The 16,662-nt window shown below is 39.4% G+C and overlaps 1 protein-coding gene across 1 annotated transcript in view; it reads right to left on the reverse strand.

Moving 5' to 3' along the window:
• LOC105454438 (whirlin) overlaps window positions 1–16,436 on the reverse strand; it is a 68,032-nt gene extending 51,596 nt beyond the window's left edge. Inside the window, exons 1-4 of the mRNA XM_011697047.1 lie at window positions 16,090–16,436; window positions 14,709–15,115; window positions 10,745–10,756; window positions 7,614–7,744 (exon numbers count right to left, since the gene is read on the reverse strand). Of these exons, the coding sequence (XP_011695349.1) occupies window positions 7,614–7,744; window positions 10,745–10,756; window positions 14,709–15,115; window positions 16,090–16,436 (897 nt within the window). The remainder of the gene's footprint in view (window positions 1–7,613; window positions 7,745–10,744; window positions 10,757–14,708; window positions 15,116–16,089) is intronic.
• Between the last annotated feature and the right edge of the window lie 226 nt (window positions 16,437–16,662).

Consider the following 16,662-nt stretch of genomic DNA (forward strand, 5'->3'; position numbering starts at 1 on the left):
CTTTTCCCGCAATGTCGGATCACTGTCTTATTGAAACACGAAGTCCTTATCAACGAAATATTTAGGCAAATAAGGAACATCACGTGGTGCGTCCAAACTTTTGACCGGTATATAATTTAAGTTATATACCGGTAAAGTAGATCTTAAGTTTAAGATCTAAATTTGATACAGAATCAAAAAGTTATAATATTATGTGTATATGTTACATATTTAAATGTTTTAAATTTTATATAAGAAGAATCTTAGCAAGAGAGGAAATATTACGAATTTTTCTCTTGCTAAGAAGATTCTTTTTTAAAATTATTAGATATATAAGATTCTTTTCTTGTTCACATGTATACACATTTTTTTCCAAGAATTTGCTTACCAAGATTTTTCTCATTTAAAATTTAAAACATTTAAATTGGCAAATAAATATTCTCAGGATTCGCTAGAGACATACTTGCATAATTAATCACTCACACATTAGATGTTCGTACATGCGTTGATAAAAATTAATTCGAATTTTGCGAGTGAAACTAGCGCGTTAATAATAACGAACTTATAACTTCTTCTTTGTGAAATTATATCAGCGGCCGGGGCATATCACGAGTTACAACGCCGTATATAACGAGATTCTCCATAATTGAGATTTCCCCAAAGACTTTTTCATTTCGCGGCGCGTGAACGCGCCACGGTTTAGTTATTGGCCGCCCTTTTTCCTTTCATGGAAAGGCAACCGGCATCTGCGGAAGCCTCGTGTATTATGTAAAGAGAATAAAAGACGGAAGAGAGAAAGAGAGAGAGAGAGAGAGCGAGAGTAAGATTCGCCGGAGGGGCGCCGGGACGCTCGGCGCCGCTACGTCGCTCTCGCCCTCTCCGTCCTCGCCGACCATCGTCGTCGTCGTCGTCGTCGTCGTCGTTCGAGAATAGAGAAAAGGGAGGATGGAGAAGAAGCGGCGAGACATCTCGGCTCGAATGTGTGTTGTTTGCGTACCACACGCGTCACCCGGTGCCACGCTTCCCGCGAGCATTTCGTTGACGAGCCGTTACGTGATAACGTCCCGCCGCCTCCGTTATCCTTTACGACGGCGGGCACCGAGCGATTTAATGCTCGTTTACGGTGATCGATGCCAGACGGAGGCTCCAGTCGTGTCTCGGAGTTCCCAAATTCCACACGCGACGTCGCAAGGAATTTTGAAACAATTGCCGTTCCGAGTTCAATAGCCCATGTGACATAAGGCGATGACACAAAATAGTTTTTTCGTTAACGTGTTCGTCAAGCAAATTAGCTATGTATTTGTCAGATTGGGAAGTACAACTTGTCGTTCCTGTTACAGTTACTTTTTTTTGGTAACGGCGTTACTTTTTTTTTTCTTGTAACTGTAATGGTATAATGTAATTTCGTTTTTTTTTGTAACGGTAACGAATTTAATAGTTATACTTTTATCGTTACTTTTTATATTTTGAACTTATTTATGACAATTTTTGACATTTATTCTTTAGTTTTTGACCAATATTCACAATTCATCAAATTACAGTTATTAGACTGCGTTTAGCGGACAAAACAGTTCAATGTACGTTCAGTGATTTTTTATTATCATTGATTTTGATTTAATAGTTTCAGTAAAATAACTAACGACAAGAACTAATCATATTTAAAAAATTATTAAGTTCTCACTAATAATAATAAGCTGCTCATCGTTAAAGTTTTCAAACATAAAATTGTAGGGATAAGAAAATAAAAATTGTGTGCATTTTAAAATCTTTCTTCTTAAATTTTAGTGATTTTGCAAATTTAAGGTAAAAAGTTTTATTGCTTTTAATAATATTTCGAAAATATTACCAAAGTAAATTTTTTAGTCTAATCTTGTTTTAGCACTAAAAAGTAACGAAAAAGTAACGAATCGTTTTGAGTAACGGTAACGGAAACGAGTTAGGTACTTTTGAGAATCAATAACTAATAACGGTAACTAAGTATAATAATCACTTTTTTGACTCGGTAACGAGTAACGGTAATAAGTTACTTTTAAAAAATAACTTCCTCAACCTTAGTATTTGTTTATTCTATGTAGCCCGTTGCGCAAGACGCTCCGAATCCAAGTTCAAAAATTAATGCTGATGCCAATAATTAATTTAGCTGGAAATCTGGAATTATATTAATACTCATGCCTTTAATTAAAATCAAACCGACCGCGCGTCTCATGAATCCAAGTCCATCCAATATCGTTATACGTGCCACAAATACGGATAAAAAACGAGTCTAGCAAGTCTTACGTCAATTTTCGCGATGGATGTAGATCATTTTCACATGTGTCACGTGGATATTAGTTCTCTTATTCAACTGTCGCGAGAGCGCGAGATATCTCGCTGAATAAAAGATGACACCGAGAGAGACGTCCTGGAAGATTCATCGAATTTCGCGAGACCGGTATGATCAAAGTTGAATCGAAATGAGATATGGCCGAGCGAAGATATGACATTGACAGAATGAAAGAAACATTCCATTTTAGAGTATTATTCCATTCAGTCGCGCTATTTTATCTTACGAAACGCCAAATGCGATTGAGGATCTCTGAAATGTTCGCGCGACAGCCGCTTGAGATTTATTTCGAGAATAATACATGCAAATTTTGAGTAATAATTAATGAAACGGACGGATTCTCTTCTGCGAAATATCGCACAATTTAATATTAAATGAATTTTACTGGATCGAGATGGTTTATGAAATTTGCGCCAACATTTCCACAAAATTGACACGATCTTATGTTTATTAATATTATGACATTATTTTCATATTTTCATATAGGATGTTATTGTTTTTATACTTATACTAATTTTGTTAATATTTGAATTTCAGAGAATTATTGTTTTTCTATTTGTATCAATTTTATTAATATTTGTATTTCAAAATATTACTGTATTTAAATTTTTATTATTTTTATTGCAACACTTTTGTATCATTATTATAATAAGGACTACGACAATTTGGAAAAACAGCACATACGTGACGAGGTAGAATGACAGAAAAGGGAAAGAGAGAGGGAGAAATTAAAGGCCTTAAATTAGCGGATTCGCTAAATATTTTTAAATCGCACATAAAGTTTACATCGGGGCGACCGTGGGTATACAGTCGATCGATAGGACTCGGTAAGGCGATATACGTATCGTAGAGGAGATGTGAAGAAGGGTAATCAGGATGGATATAGATCGCCACAGCCGACCATTCGCTCACCCTCCCGTGACAGCAATTTTTCCGGAATATCGTCGGCCTAAGTCTCTAGAACTCGACCTATATCCTTGTGCGGCTTTCGTTCTACGCGATCGATTCGCGCGCGATTCCTTAGCGTTTCTTCACGTCTACGTCCGCGTATAGTATATATATATATATATATATATGTGGAAAATCGCGACGAGTGTCGCGCAAGCGACAGAATAAATAAAGTATGTATATACGTATGCCTGAAGGAGCGCGCGCAAACACGCAATCTCCGCAGTTTTAAATAGAAATATGAATGGTAAAATGTATAAATAAAATAAACAGAGCAGAGTGTGGCGCTGCACCACCGAAAGGAATTTTCACGAAAAACTGTTTCCACGTCCGAAATTCTGAATATTGCAATTTTTTTCTGTTAATAAAACACCCGTTCAGGGAATTTCTTGAAAATTCAAACTGGTACACGTAATTGACAAATTTTTTAATAAAAAATAATTAATAAAAATATAAAGAATAAATAAATAGTAAATAAATATTTTTTAATAAATAAAATTAATGAACAGAGTACGCAAATATGAAGTGGAAATTAAATTTTGAGCTTCCGTTAAAAATCGAAAGAACGCGGATCCTTGACGGTCGATAGCGCGAGTACGAACGCGCGGCAATCAGCCAGATTGGCAGGTTGCGTGAAGAATCGAGAAGAACCGTTACGCGAGGTGAGCCGAGGAATAGCCGCGAGTAATCTCTCTAGTGTAAATGGTTCCGACTATCTTCCGCGTATAGCTACGTACGTATTCCCGATGCTTTTGCGGCGAGGATTCATTCTCAAAAGAAACAAAAGGCTGCGCCGCGAGAACAAGCACTATCGGGTCGGCTCGAAGGCGCGAGACTCGCGGTTGAAGTCCCTACGCGATTACGATGAGTTTGAACGCGCGGTCGTCGTTAGAAAATTTTCAGACCGCGAACTTTTATTCTGCGAAACCAAAGATAGATCCTCCGGCGTTCAAGCAACTCTCAATCTCAGCCCCTTAAATCGATTCTCCGCCGTATCTTCGATATTCCATTACGGGCTGCACAGTTGGAAAGCGCGGCGCGTTGCATCGTCGGTCGATTTAGAAATTTATCTCGAAATTGACTCCCACGTATGTTCTCCGCGCTTATAACGGCGCTAATTTAAAGGCCGCGAACGGTTCCCCGCACTTTTACCCGCAGTTTAAAGTTCGACGCTGCAAAGTTCACTTTAAACTACTCAATTTTGGATTCCGACTTGTAACGATGCGCTGGGTTATATTCGAAGCTGTTTTAATCTTCTTGCTTCTCCTCGACGTCATCTTACTACACGGCACTTGGGAAATAGAAAGACACGGAGACTGGGAAGACAGAGAGAGAGAGAGAGAGAGAGACGTGCTTAATTTTACACGCGAATATTATCCGCTTAGTGTTTGCTACTCCAAGCGAGCGTCAAACGTGTTAAGCGAGCAATGATATTCTCTTGAATCGTTTACCCTGGGGATCAAAGGATGACCCCTCAGCGGGTGCTTCAACGTGACGGCATGCAACGTGCGCCACACGTGTGATCTATGGAGATATGACTCGCAAATACTTCGCAAGAATTGCGGCGTCAATCTTTAAGTCTATTTTTAAAAATTCATAATCTCTTGGATTAAAGAAAAAGAGAGAGAAAGAGCAAGATAGAATTTTGTATTTATAATTTTATTCGCTAAATAATATGTGAAAAACATCTGAAGAATAAAAAATAGCATGGCGCATATACACACAGTAAAAAAATATATTAAAACACGCTACTATTCAAAATCTTCAAATTTTGAAACGAAAATATAATCTTTGTTTACTAACTTTATTTACCAACGTTGCAAATGTACGAAAGTTATTGTTTCAATCACAATTTTTTTTTGCAATAGTTTACGTTTACAAATGAAAATTGATATTTTCAATAAAGTAATCTTTAATTATCTCTGTAAATAATTGTGTTTTATCTAAAAATTGAAGAGCTGCAACTATTGCAACAGTGGACTAACCTACATTTTATGGCATTTTTATAAAAACAAACAAAATGAAATGTAACGTTTATCGCTTTAACTTTAGAGTTCATTCTCTCTCCGTTGTTATAAAATGTGGGTTAGTCCTGCAAGCCCTTCAATTATAGAGTGCTCCAAACTCTTTTGAGCGGTAGCATATATATTGAAGTGAAACACAAAGTATATAAAAAAAATTATGAATGAAATTCTATCTTGAAATTGTAAAGTGATCGTCTAAAATAGAAAATTTATCATGAAAAATTGTAAATATTTTGTAAGAACTGCAGTATCTTTAAGTCGATTTTAGACAATGTGTAATTCATATATGTATATAAGAGAGAAAGTTAGATAAAATGAATATTTATAATTTTCTGCACGTATAATATATGAAAAACATTTAAAGAATAAAAAATACATATGTATATAAAAAAATATTTTATAATATATTGAAATACACGCGTATTTTAATATAGCGTATAAAAAAATGGCATAATGAATAATGGTAAAATAAATGGCGCATAAAAAATTATAGATATTATTATAGATATAGATGGGATTTTATCCTAAAATTATAGATCGTCTAAAGTGGACTTTATAAACGAATTATATTGTTTTAACGCTTATTTTATAAGAGCATTTAATAAAACAGAAACATTCAGACTGCATCTTATAAAAGAGAAATCAAGTTAAAATAATATTTATAATTTTCCGTACCATACAATATATGAAAGATATTAAAAAAAAAAACATAAAAAATATTTTATAATATTTTATATAATATTTTATAATATATATATATATATTGAAATATACATATAAAAAATTATAAATGGAATTCTATTCTACAATTATAGATCGTCTAAAGTGGATCTTACAAAAGAATTATATCATTTTAACACGTACTTTAAGAACGTTCCATAAAACAGAAACTTTCAGGCTACATCTTGTTTGCGACAGCCGGATATTAAAGGCAGATTACTAGTAAAACCGCACTAAAATTTCACGACACCTTTCTTCCTTAATTAACGGTGATTACAAGACTTTATAAGGGGATTGTAGGAGTTACCAAAGTGTATACATCTTCGCAAAATGGCACGGGCGATGAAAGGGTTGAGATACGTTGATAAATGGGAAGGCAGCTGGGTAGCGAAAGAGAATGAGAATAGCCGAGAGAACAGCTGATCCCGAAAGCGGTCCATCTTCCGACTATTTGCGCGCGGATTTAGGGATGTTTCACGTTTTACCCTACTTTCTTTAATCCGGTCGAAAGTCGGGGCCAGCGCGCCGAGGGCTGACGAGGCCGCGGTACCTAAGGTCAGTCGTAAATATCAGAAGCATTCGCGCGATTGCTCGGGACTCGAATTTGAAGAAAAACTCTTAATTGGGACGGTTCCAATTGCTCGTTTTTGTCGTCGTCGTTCTCACCTCTCTCTCTCCCGGCAAAAAGTATCTAATTGCCACGCATCGGGACGGTGAGCGTTGAGACGTTCGCGAATCTAAATGACGATCGAGAAACGAGGTGATTTATTCTGTCCTTCGTGCTAATTTAAACTTGTGTTTGGAATGGAATTATTAATTCGAAGCTCAAACTGTGAATTATACATTTCGAGGAGTTAAGACACTTCGAACTTACACCTGGGAGGGATTATCATTAGCAGCGTTACTGCTAATTGGAAATTATAAACCTGAATCTTAAGACGCGCGACAACTTTAATTACCAGTTGTTTTCCCGACCGTAAATTTCTGTCATAAATTTAATTGTAATAAATTTTTAAAAATAGATATTTAATAAATATTTTATAGCACATTATTATATTTGTCGTAAAAATCTTTAACCTTCAACATGAGGTGATTTTAATAATAAAACAAGACTAGAATTCTACTGGAATTGTCTTGTTTCTCTGACGGGATAAAATAAAAATGTAGCGTCTCCTTCACCATAAATCGTCATGAAACGAAAAAATATACTTGGCGGGAGTCGCTATCGCGTCAATAATAATTGAATTAATATTAGCGTTAGCTGGAAAATAGAAGTTTATTCTACACATTTGTTCTTGCTTTAATTAAGGCTCAATTTTTCAAGATATTTTAACAAGATATACACATGTCAGAATAAAATTTTATTGTGTTGTACATCTCATTAAGATAACTCGGAAAAAAGAGCGAGAAGCAACGAACTATTAATACGTCACGATCTCTCACGTCTCAAGAATTAAACGGCGCTATCTTCTCGCTCGTATCTTCGAGTTAACGAGATCGAGCCTTCTCACAAAGAGGCGCTAATAGAACCGCCGGAATTAAAAGATATCGTGGACGACGTTGAGGGATTGGAGCCCTCCGGACGAGGGCGGCGGTAAAGTGAGAAAAATTGAACTTACTTTGAGGGCCTCCTCGTGGGTGACCGCGCGGAAGGGTGTGCCGTTCACCTCCAGGATGGTGTCGCCTGGCCTGAGTCCAGCGCGCTCGGCCACCGAGCCCTCCTCCACCCTCGAGATGTAGACGCCCACCCCTGAAAACAGCACGCAGACTTTCCGTCAGGCCGGCAAAGCCACCTCCGCCGCAGCCGGTCCACGATCGGTGCCAGCTAAGAGACCTTCCGCCCATGGCGCGACAAGCCGCCCGAACCGTGAATTTCACGAGATGAAATTTCTCCGTCACTCCCCCCCCCTCTCCCCCGCGCGGGTGATCCCCAATTAGCAAGAGATTTTGTCTTTAATGAAAGGAAGAATAGGCGTCCCGATTAACGCAAATAATAATTTTGCGACGGAGATTCTTTAATATCAGGAAATTATTCATATATAAAGTGCAATGTAAAATCCTTCGTTATATTAAAGACAGTATTTTTGTCGCGATTATCAAATTAATATTTATGTGACAGAAAGTAATACAAAACGTAGATGTTATTTTAGCAAATGGCATTGTCAAATGTTAATGCGGAATTTAAACTTTAAACATTCAATGTAATTTCTCTCAAGCCAGTGACGCGATACAAATTATTTTGCATCAGCATAATTTAATATATAACGAGATGAGGGACCTGTTGGCTGGCATGTGACAAACAAGTTGAATTTTTGGCAAACTTCCCCGATATACTTGTTGAACGGGATGTAATAAACGCCATGGGCAGAAATATCGTGAAAATACGAGAGGAAAAATGAAAAACGAAGTATGCGAATGCATTTCAAAGTAGAATATCGATAAACGGTGGGTGTGTATGTGTGTCTCCATATAACACGATGCACGTGTATGTGTATGTGTGTGTGTGTGTGTGTGTGTGTGTGTGTGTGTGTGTGTGTGTGTGTGTGTGTGGGTGGGTGTGGGTGGATGAATGTGTGTATGTAAGTGTATATTGTAACAGAAAAAGAAAGGCATGCACAGATTTTCCGAAGAGCTTCCGGAGAGGAAGTGCAATCGCATCGCATGATGTGCTCGCATATGCAATTATGAGATATCGATGCTGCTCATTGTGCGCGTGCATATGTGTATGCATTTGGCATGTGTATACTCTGAAAAGTATTTTCCACCTCTCTGAAAAAACGATAATCGATAGCGCAACCGATGGAAACTTTAAGCCGGACCGCAGATTATCCATGAATTTTTGAACGGCATTCACGCGCGGAGACAATGAAATTTATACGGTTAAATAAAAAAAGAGAAAGGGAGAGAAAGAGAGAAAGAAAGAGAAAGAAAAGAACATTTTTGTGATGTGGACCGAAAGTGAGATTCGAGTTTGATTGATTGCGAGTTCGAGATGTGTTAATTCCTCGTAACATGATATTTTAGAGAAAGTTGCTATATATTTGTAAATTTATGCCTTTTAAATTCGCGGTTCACGCTTTCTTCATGAAGTGAAAAAAAGAATTTTAATGTGTAATGATATGTATTTTCTTTTATATATATTTATAATAATATTTTATAAGAATCAATTGTGTCTAAATAATTAATCATAAATAAAAAATTAATTATTTAATGGACATAAACTTTGTGATCGATATAAATCAAGTATAATCTTGATTTTAAATCTTAATACGCAAAAAAGATATAATGTATTAATTCAAAATTTTATATACTGAAATTAAAAATAAGTTTGAATACTTTCATCTTTCGTGTGATTTAAATTGTTTTTCGAAGGCGTGTTCATTGTCTATATACAGAATTATATACGGAAACATCCAGTAGTGCGTATGTGTATGTGTGTGTGTGTGTGTACGTTTGTGATTCGTTGCGAAGCAAAAGGAAACGTGATGACACATCGAATGGCACGCTTAAACTGCATTTACGCAGTTCATGCGGCGTCGTTTACTGCCGCGTTTGTGCCGGGAGTAGATTATCGTTGGATCCGGGATTGACATAATTTCTCAGGCGACACGAAAGAACAAATCTAACGTCGAGACGAAAACGGGTATAAGCCGACGCGTAATTATTTTGCGCGTCACCGTGATGACATCTGTGAAGGATCAATTAAGAATTTTTCACGGATATTTTATTTGCCATTGGACTCCAATATTATTATTGTTAATCGTCAATGTACCATTCAAGTTTTGTATAATTGAACTTTCCGAAATTTCCAGAAAGTCCAATATTGAGACATAAGATGTCCAAAAGCCGTCTGCAAGACGTCATATGTCTCAATTTTGGATGAAGATGGATTTGTGTTGTCTGAATTTTTTTTCATATATTCTTTTCTTACAATTATATATTTTTATAATTATATAATACATTTTTAATGACTTTTTTTGATGACGAACTTTTAAGTTTGGCAGGGAAATAATATTGGCTCAATGAAAGTTTGATTGGATAGAAGGTTACGGCAACATTCGAATTTATGACGACAAACTCCTCAAATAATCACAGCGCAGAACCGAGACTGCGAACGAAAGGCTGGAACTTACTCCCGAGCTTACCGAGAGAATGGGGAACTTCATTTATCCGTTTTTCCAATCATAATTAATCACGATCCAATTAACCGCCCGTGTTAATTTTTCATTTTCAATCGAGAGCTCGTTCTATTTTTTTTTTTTTTAAAGTTTGAGAAAGCACGGTAATTAAAAATCTCGACTTAAATTTTTCGCGCGGGATGGAGAGCGTCGGAACGAAACGCACTCCTTGTTTACACAGGCGGTTACTTTTTCAGGAGGAAATTCGCACGGCGCGGCTGTCCGAACTGCGGGGAAAGTATCCCCGCTTAGTTTAGCGATATTTGATTGAATTTCAATGCTCGACGCATCTCTCCCGTTGTCCGGCGAACGCTTGTTCCGCTTTACGGCGGCCGCGCTTTGTGACGCGGCGGTATACGGCGGTACGTGTATGTATGTATGTATGTAAAAGTGTAAAACTTTCCTCTCTACGCAGTCATATACACGCTCTCTACACGCATATGCAATTGTATACACCCATGCAACGAGCTGTCGGCGTGCCAAGTCTAGTGAGAGGAAGTAGCTTTCTGACAGATACTCGGTGGTGTGCGAGTGATGGCGTTATAAACCCTCCTTTCTCTCGTTGGAGTTACCTGACTGCGCTTCTGCGGTACAGCGAAACAGAAAATAAGAATGACACAACGCAAGTTGGCTTATTCTCGATCTCAGCCGCGCTCGGTCGCGGACGATGGCGAAAGCCCCAGGAAGCTCTCGCGTCGCGGGTTCAACAGGCTTCCTTCTTTTTTTTTTTCGCGAGAGAGACGAGATGACACAACGGTGGGAACATTTCAGTCCGGAGACTCGAAATGGGGTCCGCGTCGTCTCCGCGGATCGCGTTTAGCGATAATATCGTTATCAAAATGGTCACATAAGTCAAGTAGATTAATAAATACAAATTAATTGCTTTTAATTTGAAAATATAATACAAATTAATATTTACATTTTTATATTTATAGATAAAAATTTTAATATATAAAAATATGTATTTAAACACGTTAACATTGTTTAGTTTCGGCAGCTGTTGCGTTTCAAAATATCATATCCGACAATACCTATAGATATTTCTAACAATAAGCGGAATTTAGAAAATGTCGACGATAGAACCCTCCAGACGCGAGGTATAAAGACCCGATAGTGCGATCTGCGAAAGAGAAATTGGTGACACGAGCGAGCGCATTTTTCTCCGACTTCCCTGGGAGTTTCGGCATCGTATGAAAACGGATTTTCAGTGGCGCGATCCGCGCGGCGAGGCGAGACGGGGTCTCTCTCTCTCTGGAGGGCCGCCTTTTCGGATTTCGGGGTTTCACGCTCGAATTCTCGGGGCGATGATAAAGCTCGTCAAGCGATGTATAGTATAAGCTCGCCGGCGAGCGCGTGAAGTGCAGCATATCGCGTGCGTGATTTTAAGCGTGAGATTTAACGCTCGCAGTCTCGCCGTGGGTATCATTATAACGGCTCGGAGTCTCGCCGAATCATCGCGTTTGATTTCGCTCTCTTCGCTGCAAGGAAACCGCATTTTTCTCGCGGTTATGCTAACCTCTCTTAAAAATTTCAGTTTATTAATTATAATTCTTATAATCTTGTTACGCGCAATTTTATGCAATAATTTTTGGAAAGGAAATTAATCGCGTGAAACGAACCCATGAATCATTCCTCAAGAGAGCCGAGGGAGAATTCTTTTTTAATTTTGCATCAGAGGGAACTTATTATATGCGAGCCAATTTAATATTCTTAAATTCAGCATCTATAAATATTACATCTCTCACTCTCGCAAGAGAGTCTCGATCTATTTTTGAGACTGCGAGGATTAAGAGGCTGGAGACCGTGAAACCGGATCTTGTCGCTTTTGTCACTTTAACGACTTTAAAGGCGGCGCTCCCGCGCATTCTTGCCTCGTCGCGCGGATCCTCTGTACAAGATTTTTCTCATTCATCAGTTGCGAAACCTTTCTGGAAAACGCATAATCCGAGAACGTGCCTTGAAAATATTTCGAAGGTATAAAAATCTTATTATTAGAGAAGATGTCGGGAAGAGACGAGTCAAAAAGTGAACCAGAAAATTCATAGAAACAATTTTTAGCGATTCCATTATTATACTCCGTCATAAAAATTTAATTCTGTTGCAACGTGTAAAGAATTGGCTCTATTATTATTGTATGAAAATAGTTTAAAATAAATTATTACACGTAAAAAAAAAATAAATTTCATACGACGAAAAGTTAATTGGCAAACTAAAGTGACGTTTGTCAATTAACGCGCGAGGCTTTGAGTTTTTTTCTCTTTGACAAACGAATTCTCCAGAAAGATTAGGCGAAACGACGAGTCCGGGTCGTCGGATTTCCGGCGCAATCGCGTTTCGATGGGTCGATAGCTCGTTATCGCGTCGACCATCGAACGGCAAACCGACCGGAGTTTCACCCTCACGAGGGGAACGGCGAAAAAGGGGCGATAGGGGGGGAAGGGGGAGAGGAGAGAGAGAGTCTGTGTAAAACGCGCTCGTTCCTTCTCTACCGAATTCGCGTGCAAACAATCGTCACTGCAGTGGAAAACGATGCTTAACGATCGTGAAAATGTTTTCCCCCCTTCCTGCCTGTCGAGTATCGTCCTCGCGATGAGAGAATTCATTTTCCACTGTGGTCATCAAAATCGATTAGAGTCCGCTGCACGTATTATGCATACAAACGAACATTTGAAGCAATTTAATTGCAAAACAGAAAGAGAGAGAGAGAGAGAAAGAGAGAGAGAGAGTAATTATTTCAGGATCAAAATTGCACGTCGATTTCTAGAATTTAATTACCAATTTATAAATTTAACCACTTTGTGCAAGAATTTTGTACGTTCTGCAATTTTTAAGAGAAAATATACAATTAGATAAATCAACTAACAATAGTTACACTTTTCCGTTATTTCGATATATGTAATTAAGTATTAGTATAGTTATAATGACACAATTTGTGCGTGTGAAAAGCAACAATATTTGGCAATCTGAAATGGAAATGTTGGAGATTTCCTTCGTATCATTGAATGCACATTAAGGAACGTTTACACAATGCATGTAGCAGGGTTTTCCCAAACTTTTGTGAATCGCGACCCACTTTTTAAAAGAAAAACATTCTACCCACGATCCTCCTTTCTAAGAAAGACTAACTTTTTAGTGAATATGAAAAAGCAGGGAGGGAGAGAGGTGGAGAAGGGAGAAAGAGGAAATGGGATTTAACTATAGATTATACTTTATTTTACTTCTCTTCTTTTCTAATTTTTTATCAATCTATTAAATCCGAGAACTCCGAATGCATTTCAATACGCACTGTCTGCGCGCGCATAAGTTTCAAAATTACGCAAAGAACAATTACATAATGAAATGTAATTTAACATTCTAAATTTTTTTGCGACCCACTAGTGGATCGTGACCCACACTTTGGGAACCCCTGGTATGTAATATCAATACGTTTCGTCGCGAGGACAAGACGGATGCGCAAGGACGATTCGTCGATTTATGCTGAAGCACGTACAAGCGCAAGGGTGTCGAGACACGATGTGGGTGCCAATCGAGAGGTGACTTTTAGGCACGTAGCACGAGAAGAAAGAGAACAGTAATCAAAGAAACGAGTTAGCAAACGATAAATGATAAGCGAGTCATCTGGCGCAAGCCGATCGCGTCGTAGAGTCTCGATATCTCAAATAGGGAGGATCTGAAGATTACGTTGTAATTCAAGCCGGGCTGTTAATCAGCTCGACAGACTGTTTAAATTAATTCAAATTAATAACTGAGCGTCGATCGAATAATCGAGCGTTTATTCTTAGATAATCGTACCGGCGAATTGCACATTTTTATTTTTAATAGTACAGCTTATTGAAATCGTAAAATTCCCGCTCGTCTATATAGAATCTTTGTCTAAGGATTTCTACTTATCAAGGAGGATGCGTTTATAGCGCATAGAAATGGTGCCGTAAAATCGGGAAGTGATTTATGGCAGTAAGATGGCACAGTTAATAATCAAGAGTTTATACGTTGAAGGAATTCTAAATCTTATAGACCTTTATTATCACGGACGGTCATAATTTACCTTTCAAAGAGAACGACGTCATTGCAGATAAAGATTTATAGTATCGAATATGACGTCGCAGATTTAGAAAGTCCGAAGATTTAAATTTAAAAACACCAGGGTGGCTATACCAAGGGTTGGCAGCGCGCGCGGTGCTAGGGGAGCTTGTATGTATCTTTGAGTTAATCGTAGCTCATATTCTCGAGCAACGATTTTCTCGGTAGAACGAATTTCTCTACCGAGCCGGAGAAAAATCGCCGTGCAGCGTCGACGGCGGCCGGTCGAGTTCTTTACAGTTAGACGACCCGGCGCGGCGCGGCGGCGGCCAGACGACTCTCGTAGAGCATTCATTCAGCGGCAGCGCCCGGCGTACGGACGCGCGCGTTAAGTACGCGTGTAAGAGGCTTTGAAAAATTCGACTTTGAGGAGTGCGAGGAGAAAACTAGAAAGTAGAACTTGAAATGTATATAAGAAGTTTTTAAAACCGCTCCTGAGGGAGAGAGAGAAAGTACCTCGTTCTCGAGGCACGAAGTACGGCGACGGGGGTAGCCTGAAGGTACTGCGGATCTCACCTGCGTCCTTGCCACCCTTCACGCAGATGCCAAAGCCATGGTGAGAGTCCGGCGGATCTCTCGTCATGGTGATTGTCCTTACGGTGAGCTCCTGCAGGCTGAGCGGCTGCGAGATTGGCGACGTGGGCGGATTCCCGGCGTTCCCGGCCTGCTGCTGCTGCTGCTGTTGCTGCTGCTGCGACTGCTGCGATTGCTGCTGTTGCTGCTGCTGCTGCTGCTGCTGCTGTTGCTGCTGCTGCGAGCCGGTCGCGGTCGGCGTACCGCGGGCCGCCGTCACGCTCGCCGGACTCGACGCCGGCGATCTGCGTTCGGTTTGACGTCGTTCCGAGACGCTGTTACCGAACATCCTGGAGAGGATTGAAAATATTAAATCGTCACCTAATCGTGTCTCATATATGTTGCTATACGGAGAAAAAAAAGGATTGCAATCATAATTTAACTACAATATAGTCATTTTCAATGCTAATCATACATGATCAGATGTATCTCAAATGTCTACTTATTATATATCGTTATTTCTTGTAAAAAACCGAGTTGAAAAGAATCCTGGACCACGATTTTTTTTACAATGCACAATGCAGTAATAACAGCTTCTTTGAAGATTATAAAAAAAATTATTCAAGATTTTTTGAATCAATTTTTTATAAAGAATAGCATTATATGATTAGTGAGCGCTAGTTAAGAACAATTTTGGTCTACAATGCTCAATAAAACAATGCAGTAGTATTTGCGTCATTAAGCGTTATAAAAAAAAATGTTCAGGACCTTTCAAATCAATTTTTTGTAAGAATAGCGCTATATAATTAATAGGCGCTATTTAAGATACATTCTGTATATTTTAAAATTATAAATATAATTATTATAATTAACATTATAAAGATAATAATTATAAAAATGAATTTTAGCTATAACTATTTCATTTATAGTTATTTATAGCAATTATAGTTAAAAATACCAAACGCACTTTTCCCTCAATGCAATAATTAAGAACCTGGTAGCAAGAATTTTTTCAATTCATCAAATTGATATCACAAATCTTTAATTAACCTGGGGATCCAAAAATCAATCGTATCGTCTTCAGAGAAATAATTACCAAGATAGAGTGTACACGAAATAAACCGCGAGTACCAACACAACAAATCACGCCTGCAAGGAAGGAAAGCGTGTCATGCCTGGATACACAAATCTCTGTAAGTGGTTTGCGTAACTCGATTTTGATACACATATTATAGACGCGCTAGCGGGTCGGCAAGTCGGTTAGACGGAAAGTCGTTCTTCTCGACGAGACTATATCGCGGTGGGGAATACCCGTGAATCGTACCTGAGCACCTGTTCCGGGGAGATGGCACCGGTGCCGCCAGTGGCTCCGTGACCCCGGTGCGATCTGTAGGGGGTCGCGTGCGAGGAGTGATGATGGGGCGCGCTGGGCGGCCTCTCGACGATGGTGTAGCTGGTGCCGGGCGGGCTGTAGTAGCCGCGGTGCTGGCCGCCATGGTGCCGGCTGGCGGTGACCGGCTCGAGGTCCTCGGCCTCGTAGCAGCCGCCGGCGCCGCTACGCAGGTAGTGAGAACCGCCGCCGGCGCCGCGCAGGAAGTGCGTCCCGGTGGTGCCGCCGCCCCACTGCAGCTCCTGCAGCTCGGAACCGTAGTCCTCCGTGCTGCTGGCCATGCCTCGGCTGGCGAACCGCTCGTCCTTGGTCACACCTGCCGGACAGCAAGCGAGAGCGCGGTCGCGGTCAGCGCGAAATCGATCACCGCCAACAGAAGGATACTTGGACGGTTCGGACTTGTTCGAGTTGCGAGCGTAACCACACGCGTTGTGTTTCAGTAATGGGAAAATTTTAATTTAGGAAATTTTAATTGGGAGAAAGAGAGAGAGAGAGAGAGGGGGGGGG

This window comes from Wasmannia auropunctata, unplaced genomic scaffold (assembly GCF_000956235.1).
Source record: "Wasmannia auropunctata unplaced genomic scaffold, wasmannia.A_1.0 LD335985.1, whole genome shotgun sequence".
NCBI lineage: Eukaryota > Metazoa > Arthropoda > Insecta > Hymenoptera > Formicidae > Wasmannia > Wasmannia auropunctata.